Source organism: Peromyscus maniculatus, chromosome 8 (assembly GCF_049852395.1).
Source record: "Peromyscus maniculatus bairdii isolate BWxNUB_F1_BW_parent chromosome 8, HU_Pman_BW_mat_3.1, whole genome shotgun sequence".
Taxonomy (NCBI): Eukaryota; Metazoa; Chordata; class Mammalia; order Rodentia; family Cricetidae; genus Peromyscus; species Peromyscus maniculatus.
In genome coordinates, this window is record NC_134859.1 from 35430729 (window position 1) to 35453013 (window position 22285).

A 22285-nucleotide genomic window follows, 5' to 3' on the forward strand; every position below is an offset into this window, starting at 1 on the left:
TGGATCTCTGTGAGTTTGAGGCCAGCCTGGTCTAAAGAGTGAGATCCAGGAGAGGCACCAAAACAACACAGAGAAACTCTGTCTCAAAAAACAAAAATTAAACAAACACACAAAAAATAAAAAAAGAAAGAAATGTAGCTCAGTTTCCATTATAGTGAGTTCATTGTCCTGACAACATGGGAGTGCATACAGATGTGAGTGGGCATGGGACAGTGGTTCAGTGTGGCCTTATGATAACATGTGTTGCACATGCCACAGCAGGCATGCTCACATCAGTATCACCACAAACACGTGAGTAAGGTGTGTGCTGTAATCGTAGTGATGACGTCACTAGATGAGAGGATGCTTTAGCCCCATTACAATGTTACAGGGACGCTTGTGGCACACACACAGCTTAACCTGAGATTGCTGGCTCCCCGCTGCTGAGGTGGGACCCTCTAGATGCCTGATATGGCGTATTTTGGAGAGTTACTTTATGGAGTCCACTCCTGGACACGGTGGCCTTTGCTTCCCCAAGTGTCTTCTAGCTGCTGTTCCCTGCAGTCCTTTCCAGTAGTTCTCCTGACCCCAGGCAGTTTCCTCACCCACTCCTGCTCCCTGGGGCTTTACTCACTCCCCAGATGGGCTCTCAGCAGATGTCTGTGACATCTTACAGGATGGACATGCCCTCCCAGGGATGGCCTTGGCTCCAAACCGGGTGCTTCCCGCTTTGCGCGCTCATAGCTTCCTACTTGGATGGGAACAAACCTGCCTCTCATTACCCTGAGCTCATGCCCCCCCCCCTTTTTTTTGTCAGCTCTAATATGCATGTAAAGCACTTTCAGAGCTGTTCATCCGCAACCCTGTGAGAAGCAGCTTAGCCAACCAGAGCACATGGCTTATGTGTAATAATTTCGTCTGTCTTTACAGTTTGCAAAGTTGCTTGTGCCAGCCTCGCCCCTCACCTTCTCCAAGGTCCTCACATCCGATAATTCTCCTTTCCTCGTGGTCTTGCTTTCCGTGATTCAAGCTGCCCATGACTAATGACAGTCTGAATATAATGAGAAGAAAAAAAGAACCTCAGAAAGAAACTGCTCCTAGGTTTTCATTTGCACGCTGCTCTGAGTAGAGTGATGAAATCTCACAGCATCCTGCTGATTCTAGAATATGAATCATGCTTTCCTCCACTGCATCTACACAGTATGTGCTACCCACCTGGCATTTCCATGGCTTGATGACCTAGAATCCCCTGACACACACGACTGTCCTGAGGATGCGTCAGAAGGTCACTAGGAACCTAACTCTGTGTCACAATGCCTGTATCATTCTCCTTGGCCAACTCATCACATGGGCAATGTATCATGTCCTGTCACATCACAAGGATGACTGGACAGCACCATCTGATATTTTGAGAGAGCACAGCCGTATTAACATGTTTTGTTACAATATATTGCTACAATTGTCCTATTGTTAGTTACTATGAGTCTCTTTTCTATCTGGTGAACTGTATAAGTATGTGCAGAAAACTATTGTTTCTATAGGCTTTTGGTGGTGTTTGCAGTTTTAGGCATCCACTGGGGCTCATGGCACAAATCCCTGCAGACGAGAGAGGACCACTGAGAGGTGTTAATATAGTCAGTATCGTTGGTCACTGCCTGCATTCGTCTTCAGATTCTCTGGCTTCCCAGGTGACTTTTGGTTGTAGTTGGTGTCCGGCCATTAAAGTCCACACTCTCCTGTGTTCAGCCCTATGCGTTTGACCAATACATAATCACATTCACCTTGTTCCATACAAGCAGACTCAGTAGCCTGTGTGAACTGGCTTCACAGTTCACACAGTGTCTTCCCCTCGGCCAACCTTTCTCAAACATAGACCTGATTTCTATCAGTATAGTTTTGGGGGGCATGTGTGTATGTGTGTGTGTATACTCAGGTGCATGTTTGTGTGCATGCATGCACACGTATGTACATGTACATGGAGGTCAGAGATCCACCTCAGGTGTCCTTCCTCAGAAGGCCCCCATCTCGTTTTTTGAGACACTCACTGGGACCCGGGGTCCAGTGATTTGTCTAGGCTGCCTTCCCAACAGGCTCTGGGGACGTGCCTGTCTCTGCTTTCCCAGTACTACCTTGCAAGCATGTACTTGGAATGCACCTAGCTTTTTATATGGATGCCGGGGATTGAACTCAGGTACTCACACTTGCATAGTAAGCGTTTTATCAACTGAACTGGCCCCACAGCTCCCAGGGCCTGGCTTTTGGGAGACATGAAAATTGCTTGGAAACAGAAGTCATCTTGCTTTGGCTTGGAGTCGGTTGATACTAAGATTTGGATCTAGACCTGACACTTCCCTCCTAGTCTCAATTTCCATCTGTAAATGGGTATGGCCAGGAGAGCTGAGGGCTCTTGGCACAGTGCCTGCCACATACACCTCTTAAGTAGCATCAGCGGCTTCTCTGTCTGGAGTGGTGGGGAAAAGCTGCACCCTACGATTGCTACTAACAGTGATGGGGCCTGTGTATACCTTTCCTCTTGAGGGAGAAGGGAGGGCAGAGAATGTGTGGTAGTGGGGTTCGGTCCCAGGTGCTGCTGTTTGTGGAACCTGTGTTCTACCTGGGCCCATCCTGCAGTGGACTATGATGGCACATGCCTGTAATTCCAGCAGTTGGGAGGTGGAAGCAGGGGGATCAGGAATTCAAGGTCATCCCCAGCTACATAGAAACTTTGAGGCCTGGATTATCTGAAATTCTGTCTCAAAAAAAAAAAAAATTGACTGAGCATTATAGCACACTCCTTTAATCCCACACTTGGGGGTAGAGGCAAGTGGATTCTTGTGAGTTCCAGGCCAGCCTGATCTACATATCGAGTTCCAGGCTGACATTGCTATATAGTAAGACCCAGTCTCCAAAAAAAAAAAAAAAAAAAAAAAAAAAAAAAAAAAAAAAAAAACCCACAGGGCAGTGTCAGAAGTCAGAAGTCCTCTTGGCTCTGGCTCTTGTGCTTCTTCTGGAGTTTTTATATTCTTCTGAGACGACTACACCAGAGCAACGCAGAACTTCTAACAGCTGATTTTTTTTTTTTCCGGTGTTGAGGATCAAACCGTATACTAGATAAATGTTCTGCTACTGAACATCCCTAGAATAACTTTTGTGTGTGTGTGTATGTGTGTGTCTGTGTCTGTGTGTCTGTGTGTGTAAGTGGTGTGCATATCTGTGTATATGGGCATACACATGCATGTATTCATGTGTTCTCATGCATGTGGAAGCCAGAGATTGGCATCAGATGCCCCCACTTTATGTATGCATGTTGTATGTATGTATCCACAGCTTGCCACTTCAGCTGGCCTAGCTATCCCGCTTGCTCTGGGAACACCCCACCCCCACCCCCCACCCCCGTCTCCACTTCCCTTGAGCTGAGGTTACAGGTGAGCTGCTGTGTCCACCCAGCATTTATGTGGTGATCTGGACTCCAGTCCTCACCCTCACATGCCAAGTGCTGCTGAGCCATCTGCCCAGACCCAGGATTAGCTCTTTAAATAAGCACATCGCTGCAGTCTCAGTTGGGTCTATTTGGATGGGATTTGAGTCGTATTATAAACCTGATTCCTTGTGATATTCGTCTTCCTAATGCAGTTTCCTGACTGTAATGGTTTTATCAAGGGAATCTCCATTCTTTCTAACCCATCCCCACTGCCCAATGACTTCCCCATAAATAACTTTTTTTTTCCTTTTTTTGCTTTTGTTGATTTAATTCTTGGGGTTTATTTTGGAGAAAATTCCCTTGAGTAGGGATTTTCAGCCAAAATGTTTTATGGTTTCATTTACAGCATTTCACAGAAATAAATCATTGCATACTTTTATTGTTGTTTTCTTTTTATCTTTGAACTGGGGTCTCACTGTATAGTCCAGGCTGGCCTACAATTCTTGGATTCAAATAATCCTCCTGCCTCATACTCCAGGAGAGCAGAGTAGCTCAATTCTTTTTTTAAATTTATTTTTATGATTTTAAAGTGTGAGAGTGTGTGTGTGTGTGTGTGTGTGTGTGTGTGTGTGTGTGTGTGTGTGTGTACAGGTGAATACAGGTGCCTGAAGAGGCTGGAGGAGTCAAATGTTCCCGGAGCTGGAGTTCTAGGTGGTTGTGGCTGCCTGACATGGTTACTGGGAATCAAACTCAGGTCCTCAGAAAGAGCAGTCCATGTTCTTAACCGATGAGCCATCTCTCCAGAGCCATCAACTCACTGTGTGTGTGCATGCATGCACGCGCGCTGACCTGTGGTTCCCATCCATTCCAACCATTTGAGAATGTGACCAGACGATTTGAGCTCTTCTGGGCCATTAATAAACTTACCAACAGATCACAGTTGAAAATGGAGATTTTTCCCCCTTCTAAGTTGCCTCCAAACTCCCTGCTTTCCTTCTCTGGGCTTCTGGAGAGGAACACTCCCAAAGCCTCTTGTCTGTTCTCAGAAATTCATCCCTTCTTTGCTCTTCAGGGAAGGCCATGTTCGCACATGGAAACCCAGGACCGTATTGTATGCAGATGCTGGGGTGCCGCCAGATCACTGAATGGAAAGAGTTGAGGCCTTTAAATCATATTTTAGAAGCCTGGACACAAAAGAAGAGTCTCTTAAAATTTAAAAAGAAAAAAAAAGCATAAAGATTTTGGCATTGAGTTTCCAACTCAAACATTTCCTGTGGGGTTCAGCTGTGTTTCCAAACTCCTGGATGGGGAGGGGCTGGAGTTGAGGGTGGGAGGGCGGGAGGGAGGGAGGGGAGGGAGGGAGGGAGGGAGGGAGGGGCAGAAGTCAGAGATCAAACTGTGTGCTCATGAGCCATTGAGAAAAGTGAGTGCATACAGGAAGCTAGAATAAAGCACAACATGAAAACTCAATCCCAGTGGCCTGGGATAGTCCTGGTAGCTTGAGCCAGGAGTGTTTCTTCTCCCATGTATAATTCCCACTCCGGCTTTCATTTTAAGATGAGCATAGCTTTAAAGTCATTGTGCGCTTCCTTGGCTCTTGCCCTGTAGGAGAGCAGTCCAGGTGTGATAGGTGCCGTTAAAAGCTCATCTTCACCATTGTATGCTTTGTTAGGAAGGGCATGAGGGAAGCCTTCCTGCTGTCATGTCTAGCTTGGAGAGCTTCTTGCACAGTGAACCACTGTGGACTAGAGGGCTGGATTCTCTCCTTTTGAAAACTGCTATAGTGTCTGCAGAGACTGTGGGGAAAGAGAGTCCTGAGGTCCTGCCCAGGCCTGCAGTTTCTGTGCAGGCTCACTCCCCATTCAGTGGGGAGAGGAGGGGATGTCCTGGTACACAGGCCACAGCCCCTTAGCGAGGCTGGCGGTGGGAGAAGGCTGATGTTCGCTGCTGTCCCTGATGGAGATGTCTCCTGCTGAGGAGTGGGAACTAAAGGGACTTCTGGAGGTTGGGCCTGGCTCACAGGGGCTAACTTGGCTGCTCCAGACTTAGAGAAGAAGTGGAGGTCCAGAGGGAGCTGAGAGTCTGATGTCCAGAGACCCAGGATCTGATTCCTAGGGCAGACTGAGGGCCTTGGGATGCCAGGGAGGTAGGCTGAGGATAAAGTTCCTACACTCGAGTGCTCCCTGGCTGTCCTGGTACTGTGTGGTGTCCATGGCCTGCCCAGCCAACTTCTTTTCCTTTGCTGTTATTTGCCCTTAACCTCAACTGCTCCAGCTCAGCCTCCTGAGGAGGAGGCTTGAGGAGACCCCAGAACATCGAGAGGGTTCCTAATAGGGTCTAGACTGCTCCATAGGTCCTGGGCTGCTCCAGCCGGAGGCACCTTGGGCTTGGCTGGGGTCCGGTGTTCAGTGACACCCCAACTTGGCACTGTTAGAGAAGAAAGGGTTTGGGGCTGGAGAGATGGGGCCCACTGGATGAAGGGCCTGCTATGAAAGCATGAGGACCTGGGGCTGGATCTCTGTCACCCGTGTTAAGGAGTCTAGGGTGACCACCCACACCTCTAACTGAGCACCAAGCAGGGAGGTCCCTCAGGCTCCCCAGCCAGCCGGTCTAACCAAAATATTGAGCTGTTGTGTCAGTGAGAAAATTAAGGCAAAAATATGTGATTTTTGTCCCCTGGTTTCTATACATGCACACATGTGTGCAACACACACACACCAACACACACATGGACACAAACACCAGAACACACAAAAGGGGTCCTTGTTAAAGCATTATATGGCAGTATCAATTCTAAATAAAGCATAGCAAAGCATAAAGAGGGGTCCTTTTATAGCCAAGGACCTTTGTGGACTGTCAGTAGATCAAGTAGTACCAAAGGGGAACTCTGGTTAAACTCACCAGACAGAAACAGGACTTTTGCTGGAGGCAGGTCAGAGTGGGCAGACATCACCTAGAAGCTGATGGAGCATGAGGAACCCCACCAGGATTCTGGAGTGGTCAGAAACCAAGGCTTAGGGTGGGGGAACAGGTTGCTAAATTGACTTCAGTTCATGGCTAGCACTGAATTTTACAAGGAAGCACAAAATGGACCCAAGAGATGGCTCAGAAGCTTGATTTTGTTTGATCAAGCAGAGGACCTTACCTCCCAACCCTTGATCCCCTTTCACTTCCTGTAGCACAGTGCTTAAAAGTTACCTCTCAGAGCTCGGCGGTGGTGGTGCACGCCTTTAATCCCAGCACTCAGGAGGCAGAGGCTGGAGGATCTCTATGAGTTCAAGACCAATTGGTCTACAGAGCAAGTTTCAGGATAGCCAGGGCTACACAGAGAAACCCTATCTTGGAAAATAAAAAACAAAACAAATAAAACAATTACCTCTCAGGCTGGAAAAAGCACCCTTCAGTGATAAGGCATGTATTTTTAGCATCAGTCTGGGTTCTATCCCCAACACCTCAAAAATATATATAAATAAATAAACAATACTTTTCCCCCTTTAAAAAAAGACTTGTTTTTAGTGTGTGCTTGTGTTTTTTGGTGTGTGCACCAAAGATGAGCAGAGGTGTCTGTGGAGGCCAGAAGAGGGCATCAGGTCCCCTGGAGCAGGAGTTACAGGTGGTCCATGTCAGTCCTCTGGAAGAGCAGCAAGTGCTCCTGGCCCCTGAGCCGTGTCTCCAGCTCCTAAATTTACGTCTTTGTGTTTGAGCCGGAAGCACCAATGCTAATGCTGGTGAGTGCACTACACAACTCAAGTTAGCAGACTTGTGTAGTTGGCTTTGTTGGCTTTTAGGGTTCCTGACTACCGTTGCCACGCCACTGCCCCCCCCCCCAAAGAAAAGAGTTAATGCCCTCTGTATCCTTAGGGACTTCAGCCCTGGCTCATCTGGGATGAGATGGTGGGCCAGTTGCTCTTCTCTAACCCTAGCTTCTTCCAAGCTTCCATTGCCTCACTGGGGACGACTTTAATTCTGGCCCCACAAGTTGCCCTGTGGCTGGGTAGCTCAGTGGTGCAGCATGTGCTTAGCCAGCAGGAGGTTCTGAATTCAATCCCCAGCAACCAAAGATTTGCTAGGAGGTCAGATCAGGCCACGAGCACACCAGAGCTGTCCCTGTGAGTTACCACAGTAGCATGCCATCCCTGTGGCATTTCTTTTCTTCTCTCCCATGTCCAGCACAGGGCTGGGCATGCATGGAGACTTTTGTTAAATTCTACTGAACCGAATTATCTAGGCCAAGGATCCCTGGGGAAGGAAGAAAGGAAAATGTCATAGTGAATTAGGCCAGGACCCCAAGACGATGGGAGAAAGGTTCTGTGGAGCTTCCTGGCTGAGGAGAGGACAGTTCTTGGGGGCCCAGAGAGCCACCACAAGGGCCAGTTTTAATCTACCCCTGCCCCAAAGCCTCTCCTGTATGCCCTCCACTCTGCTTCTCTTGCCTGGCAGGCAGCCACCTCGGTTTCTTTTCCTACTGTGCTTGAACGTGTAACAGCAGAAACCTGACGCCTTCTGTTGAGGACTCATCAGTCATAATCAGAATCGTTCAGTGGTTGTTATTGCTTTCCTTCCCATTAGAAAAACCGCCTGTAGAATTTAATGACCTTTAAGATGTGTTCTGGAAAATACCAGAACCGTGGTGGAGTTTTCCACTCCCCTGTTCTGCAACTGATCTTCTCTCCCAACTTTTTGTCTTCTTGGTTCAGAAGTTGGATGGAGTCGCCAAGCTCCGGACAGTTCGGGAAGCCCCCTCCGAGTGCGTCTGTCCCCCAGGTAAGTGACGGTTCTGTTCCTTGCTGGCTCCTGACATCTGGAGGCCTAACCCGTCTCCCTGCCATGTGGTTGTGAAATACTCAGGTCACCCTCAACCAAGAGGATGGTCTGGTGCTCCAGGCTGTGGCCCTCTGGGGACGATCCTGGGACCTTGCCTCCTTGGCTTCTCCAGGCAGGTGGTTTGTCAGACTCCAGCCACGAAGGCTGGTGTGTTTTGATCAGTAGCATTGGCTGGAGCTCTCAGGGAGTATTAAAACTGGCCTCAAATAAGGCCTCAGTGGTGGGAAAGTACCCGCCCTCTGAATGAGCGAGTCTGCTGAATGAGCCAGAGGAGCCACCCCCGGCCTGCTGCGTGATTGCCGTGAACCACGCTCTGATTGGCACAGAGAGGGAACAATTCATTGGTCGAGCCTGAAGCTGGTTTTTGTTGTTGCTGCTTTGGGTCGAGGAAGAGGATGGGACCAGAAAAATCAGTCTGGGCCTTTTGGGTGATCAAGTCTCCTCTGTTTTGCTGGTGTGGACTGTGGGGGCCATGGATAAAAACCTGGGCTTCTGAGTACCCCATCCATGTGGCTCAAATCCAGACGCATAGTGGGAATGAGCATGGAGCCCTGTGTGACCGTGGCTAAGAGTTTGGTATGGAGTTTCTACTCTGGGCTTCCAAGGTTGGACTGAGTCTTGCTTAGGATGCTGTGTGACATGGAGAGGGAGGAGGGAGGGGCTCATGGCAATGTGTCTCATGCTGGAAGGGGTTTTCTCTGTGTGTGTGTGTGTGTGTGTATGCATATGTTCGTGTATATACGCACATGTATGTGGAGGCCAGAGGTTGATGGTGGTGTCTTCTTCAGACACTGTCCACCTTAATTTTTGAGTCAGGGTCTCTCACTGAACTTGAAGCTCTGCTGGCTGACCAGGAGCCCCACGACCCACCTGTGTCTGCCCCCCAGCATTAGGGGGTGACAGTGAATGCTAACCCACAGAGCTTTTTACATGGGATCTGAACTTGGGTCCTATGCTTGTATGGCTAGCACATCATCCCCTGAGCCATCTCCCCAGCCCTGAGCTGTGGTGGCTTTTGTAACTAGTGTAGAGCAGGTGGGGGCTGAACCAGTGTTCTCCACCAGCATCTCCCAGTTTACTCCAAGGTACCCAGAAACCATCAGTGTCTCAGGGTTAGGGGCTTCCTCTGCAAAGGTGGATCTGATGGGAAACTCTGTCTCTGGACTCAGTGGAAGATTTCATGGTTGAGTTTGAGCCTTTAGTTGACCCTGAGATTCTGAAGAGGAAACATAATGTGGCCAGTAGTGATTCATGGGTCAGAGTTCAGAGATTATACTTAAGTGGGGGGAAATTTAAACCCATCAATGAATTTTAAATGATCTATAAAATTTGTAAATGTGTATCTTTCTTTTCTTCTTTCATTCTTTCTGTATATTGGGTATAGTCTATCTTCATGGGCTCTGATCGAAGAATTAACCTGAGATTCAGCCAAATAGGAGTTAAAAATATCCTGTCATCATTTCCTAACAACTATAATATAACAGCTACTTGTATGTTATAGGTCATCTTGAGATGATTTAAATATTCAGGAAGACGTGCATAGCCTATGCAAATACAATGCAGATGCAAATATGATGCAAATACCCATGCAAATACAATGCTGTTTTATATAAATGACTTAAGCACCCTGTAGGGAGATGGACAGGTTCATTGAAGCACTCTCCCATGGATACTAAGGGACCCTTTTAAATTTGTGTGATTTATGTAAATAAGTGTAGGTTTTTTTAAAGTGTGTGTGTGTGTGTGTGTGTGTGTGTGTGTGTGTGTGTGTGTGTGCGCATGCGTGAAGGCACCTGCAGAAGCCAGAAAAGAGCAGCAGATCCCCTGGGGTTGGAGTTATATGGGTGCTGGGAACCAAACTCTGGTCCTCTGGAAGATTAGCAAGCGCTCATAACCACTGAGCCACCTCTCCAGCTCCTATAAGTGTGTTTTTAAACTGGGACGCACAGCCATTCAGGAGATATCATTTCACACTCCGCAACCAGCATTTTGGACTTCTACACTGTTACAGAGTGAAATAAAACATCCTAGATTGAAAGTCTGATTATTGACATCTGTAGGTGTGGTCTACAATGAGACCGTTGCCGGCCATACTTGCTAACAGAATCTTCACTGGTCTCAAATATGGCAGCGAGGTGGAGAGAGGAGGAGGAGGCAGTGAGGGGGGCACCCCACCCTCAGTGCCATGCTTCAGTTGCCCTGAGGGTGCCTGACTGTGATGTCACAGCCAGTGCGGCTCTAGGGATGAAGCAGCAGCATCTCACTGGGGCCTACTACCCGCCTGTGTCCACATCTCGCCACCCCCAGTCTTAGTTCTCGCTTGAGCCTTTCAAGTCCTTCATCGACACAAAGCCCCCGTGGCCTGGCTTGCGCTGCCTGAGACTAGAAAAGCCCTTCCCAGCAACACCAGGGGCCCGAGTTCCCTCCCTCTCTTCAAAGCTCTGATCAAAGAGCTCTGAAGACTTTTAGGGCTCTGGAGACTCAGAGGACCCTCTGTATCGTGGGTCCCCATCTGATCTGAGACACAGGCAGGTCACCACCCAGCTCCTTCCCACGGCCCAGGGAAACAGTGTAATCTTTTGTCAGATCCCAGCAAAGGGAAGGCAGATAAGCAGGGCCGGGGAGGGGCAGCACGTGTGTGTGTGTTGCCCGTTGTGGGCGCTGCCTGTCGTGAGCTGGCTGTGCAGGGCCAGTGGCATGGTGAGCTTCAGGCAGGAAGATGGCCCATCCCTCGTGCCCACATCTATTGTGGGAGGACTTTCAGGGCTGTGCTGAACAGGCTCGGTAGCTTCTGGTGGGTAAAGGGCCCCTGAACCTTCACCTCACCTACAAAATGATGTAGTGTATCCGACTGGTTTCCTCAAAAAGATATACTCAACTCCTGGTGTCTGGTTCCTGAGAATGAGACTTTATTAAAATAGAGTTTTTTCAGTACCCAGCAAGCAGTTCCTTATCTGGTAGAGGATGCTCTTCAAGACCCCTAGTGGATGCCTGAAGCTTTGGATAGTATGGAATCTCATTTACGTGTGTGTATGTACATCCATATGTATGCAATTCCAAATATAGTGAATTTATATGATTGCATGCAAATAAATGTGCATTTTTTTTCTACACATACATGCTATGCTGGCTGGTCTTACTTCAACTTGACACAAGCTAGAGTTATCTGAAAGGAGGGGACCTCATTGAGAAAATGCCTCCATAAGATCCGGCTATAATGCATTTTCTTAATTAATGATTGATGGGGAAGGGATCAGCCCATTGTGGGTGGTGCCATCCCTGGACTGGTGATCCTGGGTTCTATAAGAAAGCAGGTGAGCAAACCATGGGGAGCAAGCCAGTAAGCAGCACTCCTCCATGGCCTCTGCATCAGCTCCTGCCTCCAGGATCCTGACCTGTTTGAGTTCCTGTCCTGACTTCCTTCAGTGATGAATAGCAATGCTGAAGTGTAAGCCAAATAAACCCTTTCCTCCCCAAGTTTCTTTGGTCCTGGTGTTTTAGCTCAGCAATAGACACCTAACTAAGACTCATACCCGTGGTGAAGTTTGACCTATGGATTAGACAATGAGAGATAAACAATAGCTATCAAACATGATAGAATAATTGTAATAAAGGTTATGTGAACGGGCCCTTTCTCTCTCAAAATGTCTTATCATACTCTCTTCTTTTTATCTGAAGGAAGCACTTTGTAGCTTTCCTTGCAATGTCCAAATTGTCAGCTCAATGCTCTCGCACTGTGGGGCCCATACTAAAATAAGGGTTACTTGAGCACCAGCACTGAGGAGCCATGACAACCAATGTGGTGAGCAGGATCAGGGTGATGGGAGACTTCGCCATGCTACTCGGAGTGGTGTGTAGTCGGACATTCTTGAATGACTTATTTCTGGAATTTTCTATTTAAAGTTTCTGGACCTTGGTTGGCGGTGGGCATTTGAAAATGCAGAAAGTAAAATCTCAGAGATTGGAGGTTTGTAATAATTAAGATTAGAATCTTGCAGCAAGATCTCCCATGATCAGGGTGGGCCCTATTCAGGGCCCTTGTGCCCTTCGACGAGACAAGAGGGAGACACAGAGATGCAAAGTAAAAGACCACGTCAGTGCAGCCAAGATGGGAGTGGTACCATAGCAAGCCAGGAAACGCTCATTTTCCTCAGGGCTTTCAGGGGAAGCCGTCCTGCAAACACCCTGAACTTCTGGCCTCCCAATTTGCTCTTTTTATACACCTGATTTGTGGCAAATGTTGCTGCTACAGCCCTAGGGATGAAAACAAATGGAAGCAATAATCACCCCAAAGAAACCAAGCATGGCGGCACATGCCCGTAACCCCGCGTGGGTGCTCCCGGGCAGCACGTCCTGTGGTTGAACTTTCATGCCCACCTATTCACCCATCCCTCCGTGACCCTGTGTCATTCAGTACCTGACGCTGTCTGCGCTCTCGGGTGTGTTGGTATCTTCTCTTCTTACTTTATGTAGCCGAGGGTTTTTAAATGTAGTTGAGGTTTTAAAATGTGTATGTATTGAATGGGGAGTAAAGCATGACAAGCTGGTCAGTGGTGGCGCACACCTTTAACCCCAGCACTTGGGAGGCAGAGGCAGGCGGATCTCTGTGAGTTCGAGACCAGCCCGGTCTACAGAGTGAGATTCAGGACCACCAGGGCTACACAAAGAAAACCTGTCTTGAAAAACAAACAAACAAACAAACAAATAAATAAATAAATAAAATTTGAAGCACTACAAAAGGTTATGTTGGAGCACAGTCCTCACACACACCCAGATCCCCTTCCCATTTCAAACCCCCTCCCTTCATTTAGGTTACTGTATGCCCTTGTGATTAGAATGTGAAGTGTCCCCCACAGGCTCATATGCTTAAACACCTGATCCCCAGCAGGTGGCGCTATTTGGGAAGGTTGTGGAACCTTTGTGGAGCCTTGCTGGAGGAAGGACCTTCCTAGATGTGGGCCTTGGGGTTTGAGAGTCTGGCCCCAGTTGCTGTTGGCTCTCTGTTTCCTGGATACAGAATCAATGTGATCTGGTCATTTCCTGTTCCTGCTACCAAGCCTTCCATGCCTGCTGCCACGCTTCCCAGGCACGAGTGATGATTCTAGGCTTCTGGACCTGTGCGCCACTGCACACTCGTTCCCCCTTAAGCTGTCTCTGTCAGCATACTCTATCTTCATGGCCCACCCTGTGGTCCTGGAAACAGGGCCCATCTTGGTTTGGTCACCGCTTTTCGGGCACTAGGACATTAATGGTTCCTGACCATCCCTTGTGAATAATGCAGTGATGGAAATACATCAGATCCCATATCTAAAGTGCAGGGCTCAGAAATGGATCTGGTTCCAGGCATGCCTGGGCTCAGAAGCTATCCCCATCACTCCGCTTCTCTCTGTCCTCAGGCTGCCTTTCCCCAGGGTGCTCACTCTGCAGGAAGAAGGTGCCTGCCAATAGCTGCAGCTAGGTCAGTCCTGCTCAGCACCCCACACACGCACCCTCCTTCCTCGTCAGCCCCAAGACTGGAGATTGGGAGGTGTTATGGGCTGAACTGTGACCACTCACTCCTCCACCAGTACTTGAAATCGTTACCCTTCCCTGTGCCTCAGAATGAATTATATTTAGAGATAAGTAATTAAGGTGAAACGAAGCCACGAAGGTCCCTTCATAGGATGAGATTTGTAAATATGCTTGTACACACATACTCATGCACATACACACACATGCAGACAGGTGCACACATATATACATACATGTATGTACATACATACTCAGGCACACACATGTACACATATACACAGGTATACACAATATACACAGTGCACCCATGCGTAGCATATACATGCACACACACACATGCAGCTACTAGAAACATGATATGAGAGAGAGTAGCTACCCCCAAGGAAGATTGGGATTCTGTTCCCAGAACAAGAGAAAAATGCATGCAGCTGGGCAAACACAAACTGTAGTGACCTTCATACTTGCTCCAGGGACAGCTGGCCAGATGGCTCTTATAGTGAGAGTAGACAGGGTCTGGTTTTGACCAAAGATTGCCTCCACTTCAAGCATCCGGGGACTTTATTTCCCCTCTTTGGATGTGTTCAGAAGACAGCGTCTGGATCCTCATTGCCTGGCTTGAATTCTGTCATTTACCAACCCCATGACCTCAAATAAGTCATTTACCCTGTATTTTGTTTTATGGTTTTTGAGACAGATTCTCTCTCCTGTAGCCCAGGTTAGCTTTAAATTTCCTGTGTAGTAGAGGCTGGCTTTGAACTCCTGACCTTCTGCCTCTGTTTCTGAGTTCTAGTAAAACAGGTGTATGCCTTGCCTAGCCTAGGGTATGCTTCAGCTTTTCATCTGTGAAACAGAGCTCCTAACAGTACCTACCTCACGGGATCATGGAAGCGTAGAACACATAAATACCTGGGGGCAGGCCCTCCTCCACCTCCCAAGAGTGAGTTGTTGGCTGTCCTCATGAACTCGGATCAGTTGTGGTCAGCCAGCGACTGCCAAAGACGGAGAGGGGAGAGAAGGTTCAGAGATTGGCTGGGAATGCTCTGGAAGGAACGAACAAAAGCTTGGCAGGCGATCCCAGCATGTTCTTCCGGGATATGGGTGAGAAAATGTGGGTGACCAAGGAGTAAGAGAAGTCACATGGCTGGACACCAGTGGATCAGACACACCTGGAATCCGGGAGACCTTGCACACAGCCTGACACTTCCACCCTTCGGGCTTGTGTCTAGTAAGGCTCTACCTTCCCTGGGAAGTCTTAGAAACATTCCGGGACAGTGATCATCCTCACCATTGCCTCTTTATGCCTTTCTGGATCGCTGTATGGAATTGCAGGGATGCTATATGGTATTGCAGGGATGCTGTATGGAATTTCAGGGATGCTGTATGATATTGCAGGGATGCTGTATGGTATTGCAGGAATGCTATATGGTATTGCAGGGATGCTGTATGGTACTGCAGGGATGCTGTATGGAAATTGCAGGGATGCTGTATGGTATTGCAGGGATGCTGTATGGTATTGCAGGGATGCTGTATGGTATTGCAGGGATGCTGCGTGTGGCCTCCAGATGGTGTGTGCTGGACTTACCGCACGGGGGTTGACAGGGTTTGGGGAGAGCTGTTTCCAGAAGGGAACAAACAAATACGTCAGAGGCAGAAATTCCCCACTCGTGTGGAAGTCCTTACGGAGAGTAAACTCTCTTTAAACACCAAGCGCAATGTGGAAATGGTGTCTGAGATTTGCTATCATTTATGGAGAACTCTACGGACCAGAGCATGAGCAGGAAAGCCACTGGTGCTCTGGGATTTCACTCTGTCGGTCTCGAGTAGGAATGAGCTCGGGGAAGGAAGGGGGCTTGTGCTCCTCAAGCAAGAAGTTATGCTCATTTGACAGTTTTTGAAAATATATATGTCCCCCCAGGAGTGATAAATCCCAGTTGACTTGAGTTTATAGAAAAACTGAGTGGCCTGTAAAGGCAGTAAGTATCTAACCACATCTAACCACAGTAGACAGGGCCAAAGGGGATCTTTGGGTCTGATCTCTCTCTCTCTCTCTCTCTCTCTCTCTCTCTCTCTCTCTCTCTCTCTCTCTCTCTCTCTCTCTCTCCTTCACCCCCTTTCTTTCTTTCCTTATATTTTAGTGGTAGAAATGAAACTCGGGGCATCCCATGCTAGGAGAGCATCCCACCCCTGAGTTTTACAATTGCTGAGCCTTTTCTCTCTCTTTTGAGACGAGGTCTCCCAGTGTAATCCTGGCTCGACTTGACTTTGCAAGCTTCCTGCCTCAGCTTCTCTAGTGCTGGGAGTATGGGGTGAGCAACCATGCCTGGCATTAATTATCTATCTATCTATCTGTCTGTCTGTCTGTCTATCTATCTATCTATCTACTCCGTGCTGGGGTTGAATCCAGGACCTTGTGCATGATGAGCTTTATCACCAGCTCTTTAAATTCTTTAGCTCCCCCACCCTTCGGTGGTGCCGGGGAGAGAACCCAGAACCTCATATATGCTAGACAAGCACTTGAACCCTGCACAAAACTCCCATCCCTGGTGCGTACACACATGTACGTGTGTGCCGGAATTCTCTGGAGAATGATCTCATCTCATTCCCCACACTCTGCTGTGCAGAGACATCTGTCCATTTGTTTGTTTATTTCCTCATTCTTAGGTCCAGTCCTAGTTATGGTGACATACTGGGACTGTCAGAAGCTGCTGCAAACCACCGTTAGAAGAGGATGCTGTAGGCTGTAGAATCATAACCAACTAAAAATGGAGTAAAGTGCGTACTACGAACAAAGTCCTACAGAAATTAAAAGGAGACATGGCTGCAGGTAGAGGATCTAGACAGACAGGTTGGTTTGAGAGAGCAGAGTCCTTCCTTAGGAAGGTAGGAGCTAGATAAGGTTTTGAAGACTATTTGGCATGTTAGCCGGCTGGCATGGGGACACAGGTTTCCTGAGACCTGACATCCCTAGCAAAATAAAGGGGGAGCATGGAGCAGGGGTCTGAACTCTTATTGAAAGGCAGCTGTGGGGGCTATGGTGAGCTGAAGGCTAGCACGGAGTGGGGCTGTCTGCCGTGGGACACACAACAGAAAGTGAGCAGAGTTTATCTTACGGAAGATGATCAACTAGACGGGGAATCCTAGAAACAGCAGCACGACAGACTGGATTGCAGATCTGGGTCCATCACAGAGGCCCCTGAGAGGGAGGCTCAGGGTGGGCGCCCCTTTCATTTTGTTCACTATGGCATCCCCTGAGCCTAGAGGGGCGTTTGTGGGAAAGCACTGATAAACATCTGGGAATGGCTTCCCTGGGAAGAGGTCCTGGGGAGTTGAAGGGGAGCCATGAGTACTGAGGGAGGGAACAGCTGCTGAGGCACGGGACCTGTAGTAGACAGACTCACAAACGTGATACAGGGAGGGGCAGACAGAGATGATGGGAGCGGCAGGGGCACAGTGATGCCCGGACCAGAAGCGGGAATGAATTCAGGAGACATGGTGAGTGTGGCTTGAGACCGCGGCTTTACAGACCAATTTGTAGGCACTGATGAGTGGAAAATGATAATTAGAAGTCTTCTCTCCTGATGTCGCCTAGCCACTCCGAATCTATTAATTATCGAATATACCCGGCCCCATAAAGACCTTGAAATGTAACTAGAGTCTGACCTTTGGGAATCGGAGGTTTTCTTGTGACCACCAGAGGGAGCCCATTTATTTTATTAAATTCTGTAGAAATCTAACGGGAATTTAAAAGAAACTTGGGTCACTGAGTCAGGAGGATTGCAAATTCAAGGACAGCTTGGGCTAGTGAATGAATTCAGAGGTAGTCTGGGCAACTTCATGAGAGCTTCTTTAAAAAAAAATAAGACAAATTTAAAAGAACTGAGTAGTAAAGTGCTTGTCAGCATGTAGGCGGCCTGAGAATGCCCGGCACTACACACACACACACACACACACACACACACACACACACACACACGCACGCACGCACGTGCTCACATACCATAGAATAAGGAAAAGCTTCAGAAGGAGGACTTGATAGGAGTCCCCATAGGAGAAGCACAAGAGGCACCATTTTCTTTCCATGCATCTATTTACAGAGCACTTGTCTCTACTGTGAAAACACAGTCCACGGTGTCACGGACAGAGCGAATATGCCAGAGAAGGAGATGAGCTTGCAATGCTCAGTGGCAAACGCAGAAAAACCTGGGCTGTCGCAGGCTTTGCAGCCCAGACCATCATGGGGAAAGCGGGAGAGCAGGCCATGTCCTCTCCCTGTCACATGGCTGTCTAGGGCTGTGGCTTGCTGCAGTCACTAGCATCTCAGGAGAGGAACACACTGCACAAAGCTAAATTGAAATTTTAGGGGGGTGGTTTTTGTTTTTGAGACAGGATCTTACTGTGTAGCTCTGACTAGTCTAGAATTCTCTCTGTAGACCAGGTTGACCTAAAATTCAGAGATCCATCTGTCTCTGCCTCCTGAGGGCTTAAAGGTATGTACTAACATGCCCAGCTAAATTGAAATGTTGATGGATTTTTTTTAATGCACCTGGCTCTGGTATCATCATAAAGTTGAATGTTGGGTTACTGTTAAGTTGAAGACTAAATGAGAGAGGGCAAGGGATTTACCTTAAAGCCCCCACATGGTAAGGAGGCTGCCGGGGAAGACCTATGTGTAGGCCTTGTGTCTGGACCACGGGGGAGGGCAGAGTTTGCAGTTCCCATTCAGGGCGGAGAGCGTAAGAATTCATATTCTATTCTGAGTCCAAAGACAGCGTGTTATAGAACCAAGTGCTGATGGTATATGTGAAATATGAAGGTATTCTTCTGGAACATTCTCTCGTACTTGCTTTTTTTGTTTGATTTATGACTTGACAGAAGACCCACGAACTTATAGAGAGTAGCCTGTGTTCTCAAAGTCCACCAATTGAAACATTACTCTCATCCAATGACAACTTCCCAGACCCCTACAGAATAATGCATGCCTGCATTTGTGGTCATCGTGGCCCAGGCAAGTCCACACCTAACATTAGCCAACACACTTCCCACTTTTACCCACTCATGACTCCTGCTCTGCGCTCCCTGATCTCAAACTCTCTCTCCAGTCAGTCAGTTCCTTTCTTCTGTTCTCCAGGTATCCAATGAGCTCTTCCTTACTTTGCCGTCCTCCCCGCTGCCAGACCCCAAGGCTCTGTGTGTTTCCCAAGCCTTCTCCTGTCTGTGAGTGAGGCAATCTTGGGTTTAACAGGCTTCTGTGGCTTCCTGTCTTTAGGGTCGAGTGCAAACAAGGTCCTTATCTTCAGATTGCGCAGTCTATTTCCTGACCCCCTCCTGGAGCCCATCACTCAAGTTATACCATCTTCCTGTCTCCTTCTGAAATTCTCCAGCATCCCATGCACTTGTGTGGGAGCCCACAGAGGTTTCCTTGTGATCTGAGCTTGCTTTACTCAGCAGGGCTGCATAAGGGGAATGGATTGACCACGTGCATGGTTACCAGGTGTTTGGAAGGGTCTGCACTTGGCTGTCCTAAGGGGAGGTCTTCTGCTCCACCCCTTGGCATTTCTATAAATAGCCCTTTAGAAGAGACAGAAGAGGCTGGTGAGTGTTGACCAGGCCCTCCTGAGGCTATCCTATGTTTCTCTCTCTCTCCCCTCTATATTTCTATCTAAATATTTCTCACTTCTCCCTGCTCAAGAGTACCCTGCGGGCGGGGTGGGGGGTGGGGAGTGGGAGCAGGTCTCCCACACACTTGGAACCTGCATGGCATTTCTTTGTGACATTACTCACAATCTCCAAATTAAAGGATGACCCAAAGATGGATGAATGAGTAGAAAAGTAGAATGTGTGCACAGAGCAGAATTCTATTTGGCTGTTAAAGGGTAGAATCCTATCACCTGTGGCACCTAAAGGATGCTGCTGAGAGACACAGCCAGCCACAGAAAGGCAAGCACCACATGGTCTCCTTCATAAGTGGTATTTAAAAAAGCTGATGTTAACAAAAGGGAAGAGAGAGAGGGGGAGGGAGGGGAGATTGGCCCCAGATACCAAGTTGCAGTTGGGCAGGAAGGATCAGTTCTGGCTTTGTCTTGCACAATATATGATTGTCATTGGCAAGAACTTAGTCCATATTTCAAAATGGAGGATTTTAATAATGAAAGAAACGGTGCCGAATGTGCTGAGCACCTTGCTTTTGTCATTACTCAGTGTGTGCATGCATCCAAATATCATGAATGTTTGTGTGCCCATTAAAAGTGAAATCTGGGGGCCACTAAGAGCACATCCTCTTGCAAAGGACCCAGGTTTGGTTCCCAGCACTCACTTCAGGCAGCTGCTAACTGCGCATAACTCTAGCTCTAGGAGACACTGCGCCCTCTTCTGGCCTCCACAGGCACATGCAGGCATGTGCACAAATGCATGCACACCCACATACACGTAATTTTTTTTTTTAACTTAAGAAAAGTGTTGTTTTTTTTTTTTCAATGTCTCCCCTTTCCTCACTTGAGGAATCCGGATCCATTCCTTGAGACCCAGCTTGATCCCATTTCCTGTTATATTTCCTCTTTTCTTTAGCAGAATTAATTGCTCCCAATCCCATGACCCCACCCCTACCCCAACGTTTTGGGTACCCTTTAACCATAGCACCTGTGAGTTGATAACGGAGTGGGGTCATCACTTCCTTTGCCTCTCTTGACCTCTGGCTTGTGGTCACCTGAAAGGCAGGGGTGGGCCCGTAGGAAGGACAGCTCCATTCTTGCTGGTTACATGTGGACTTTATAAGTGTGTTTGTGTGATTTGTGAAGTGACAGGGACATGTCTGATGGAGGCAGTAAGGTCTGTAAATAAGCTGCTGTGGCTGATACTGTCCTGGGATTTCCATACTGTCCAGCCGTGGAGCATGGCATCCCTGGGCAGTCTGTCCACTCTAGTGGGAAGCCTGCCACGGGCCAGTCAAGCCCCCTTTTGATGCTTGGCCTTTATCCTGGCCCTTGCTCACGTTTTCACCACATGGTAATTTTTGCTCTCGCTGACCTGAGATGTCACTCAGGCCAAAGCTTGGCTCGGCTGATTCTGAGTTTGCCCCCGGGGGCCAGTGATTAAAAAAATCACTTGCATTTGTTGTGGCGCTGGCCAGGGTCCCTGAGCAGTGAATCACATCCGGTTGGACTCCTTGCCGCTCTCCGCTGTGGAAATGTAATCCCTGTGGGGAAGGAGTTTAGATCTCCTTCCCAAAATGCCTGCTCTGCCCTTGGCCTCTCGTGCGCCGTGCACATTCATTCTGCTCCTGTTTCCAGCTGCCCGAGTGCAGCAGAGCCTGGGCACTCCCGTGTGGATGTATGCTGCTGTATTTCAGATTAGAAACGTGCCCCCGATGCCCACATGCTGAAGTCCTGACCATCAGCCCGTGGTGCCGTGGGAGAAGGAACTTTTAAAAGGAAAGCGAGGTCATCATGGGGAAGTTGTTCTTGAGGGGTATATGGGACTGTAGACCCTTCCTGCTACTCTTTGCTTCCTGGCCACGTGGGGTGAACAGCTTCCTGTTACAATGTTGTGTCTCACTGCAGGTCCCAATGACTGCTGGCTGTGAACTGCGATAACTGTTTCATCCTTGAAATCTATTCTCTCTGATCGTCTACCACAGTGACAAAAAACTGACACCCTCAGACCAAGGCCACCTCTGCACACAAGTGTTCCCCTGCCTTTTCTGTCCCTTAGCCTCTGGGCCTCTTCCGTTTTCCTTCCCGTGTCTCCCAGGGGCCTCTCAGGGGAGGAGTCAGAATGCCCCACCTGAGCCACCTGGTCCCTCACTGTTAGCTCAGGGCACTCAGTCTGCCTTCTGTCCGTGGATGATGGAGCAGCCATCCTGGACCGAGATACATTCCGTTCCCTCCTACTGCACAAAGAAGATTGGTCGTGGTAGATGCAGACAGAAATGTTTTGGGGGGGGGGGTGTTTTCTTAATCTTAATTTTGATCTGGTTCTTTTCCATCCCAATCTCTCTCTGCCCTCACAAACCCCCACTTCCTCACTGATAAGTGTTCAGCATTATGGTGCTAGAGCCCTCGAGCCATGGTGGAGGTAGCCTGAGGGGAGACGCTAGCATCACAGACTCTGTGTTGTCATCTCAGGGACAGAGAGGCGTGAAGGGACTGAGAGGAGGCCGAGGGTTTCATTAGAAGAGAGCCAGAGAGAAGAGACACAGTGGATGGCGAGCAGGCTAGCACTTCTGATTGCTAGCTGCAGTTAAGAGCACTGGCTGATCTTCCAGAGGACCCGGGTTCGATTCCCAGCACCCTCATGAGCTCACAACCATCTGTAACTCCAGTCCCAGGGGATCTGATGCCCTCTTCTGGCCTCTGTAGACATTATATGCACTTGGTGCACAGACATACATATATGTAGGCAAAACACTCATACACATAAAATAATATTTTTTAAAAAGAGAAGTGTTAGAAGAGATACAGGCACTCACAGGAGCAAGATGCCTGAGGAAAGAGGCTGGAGACAACACCGAGGACACATGGCAGGTCCGGGAATTCAGACAGCAGGGACAGGACA

The 22285-nt window shown here is 48.4% G+C and overlaps 1 protein-coding gene across 1 annotated transcript in view; it reads left to right on the plus strand.

Annotated features, from left to right (window-relative positions):
• The window catches only part of Col23a1 (collagen type XXIII alpha 1 chain), a 304909-nt gene that overhangs the window by 19374 nt on the left and 263250 nt on the right, over positions 1–22285 (plus strand). Inside the window, exon 2 of the mRNA XM_016009602.3 lies at positions 8098–8164. Within this exon, the coding sequence (XP_015865088.1) occupies positions 8098–8164 (67 nt within the window). The remainder of the gene's footprint in view (positions 1–8097; positions 8165–22285) is intronic.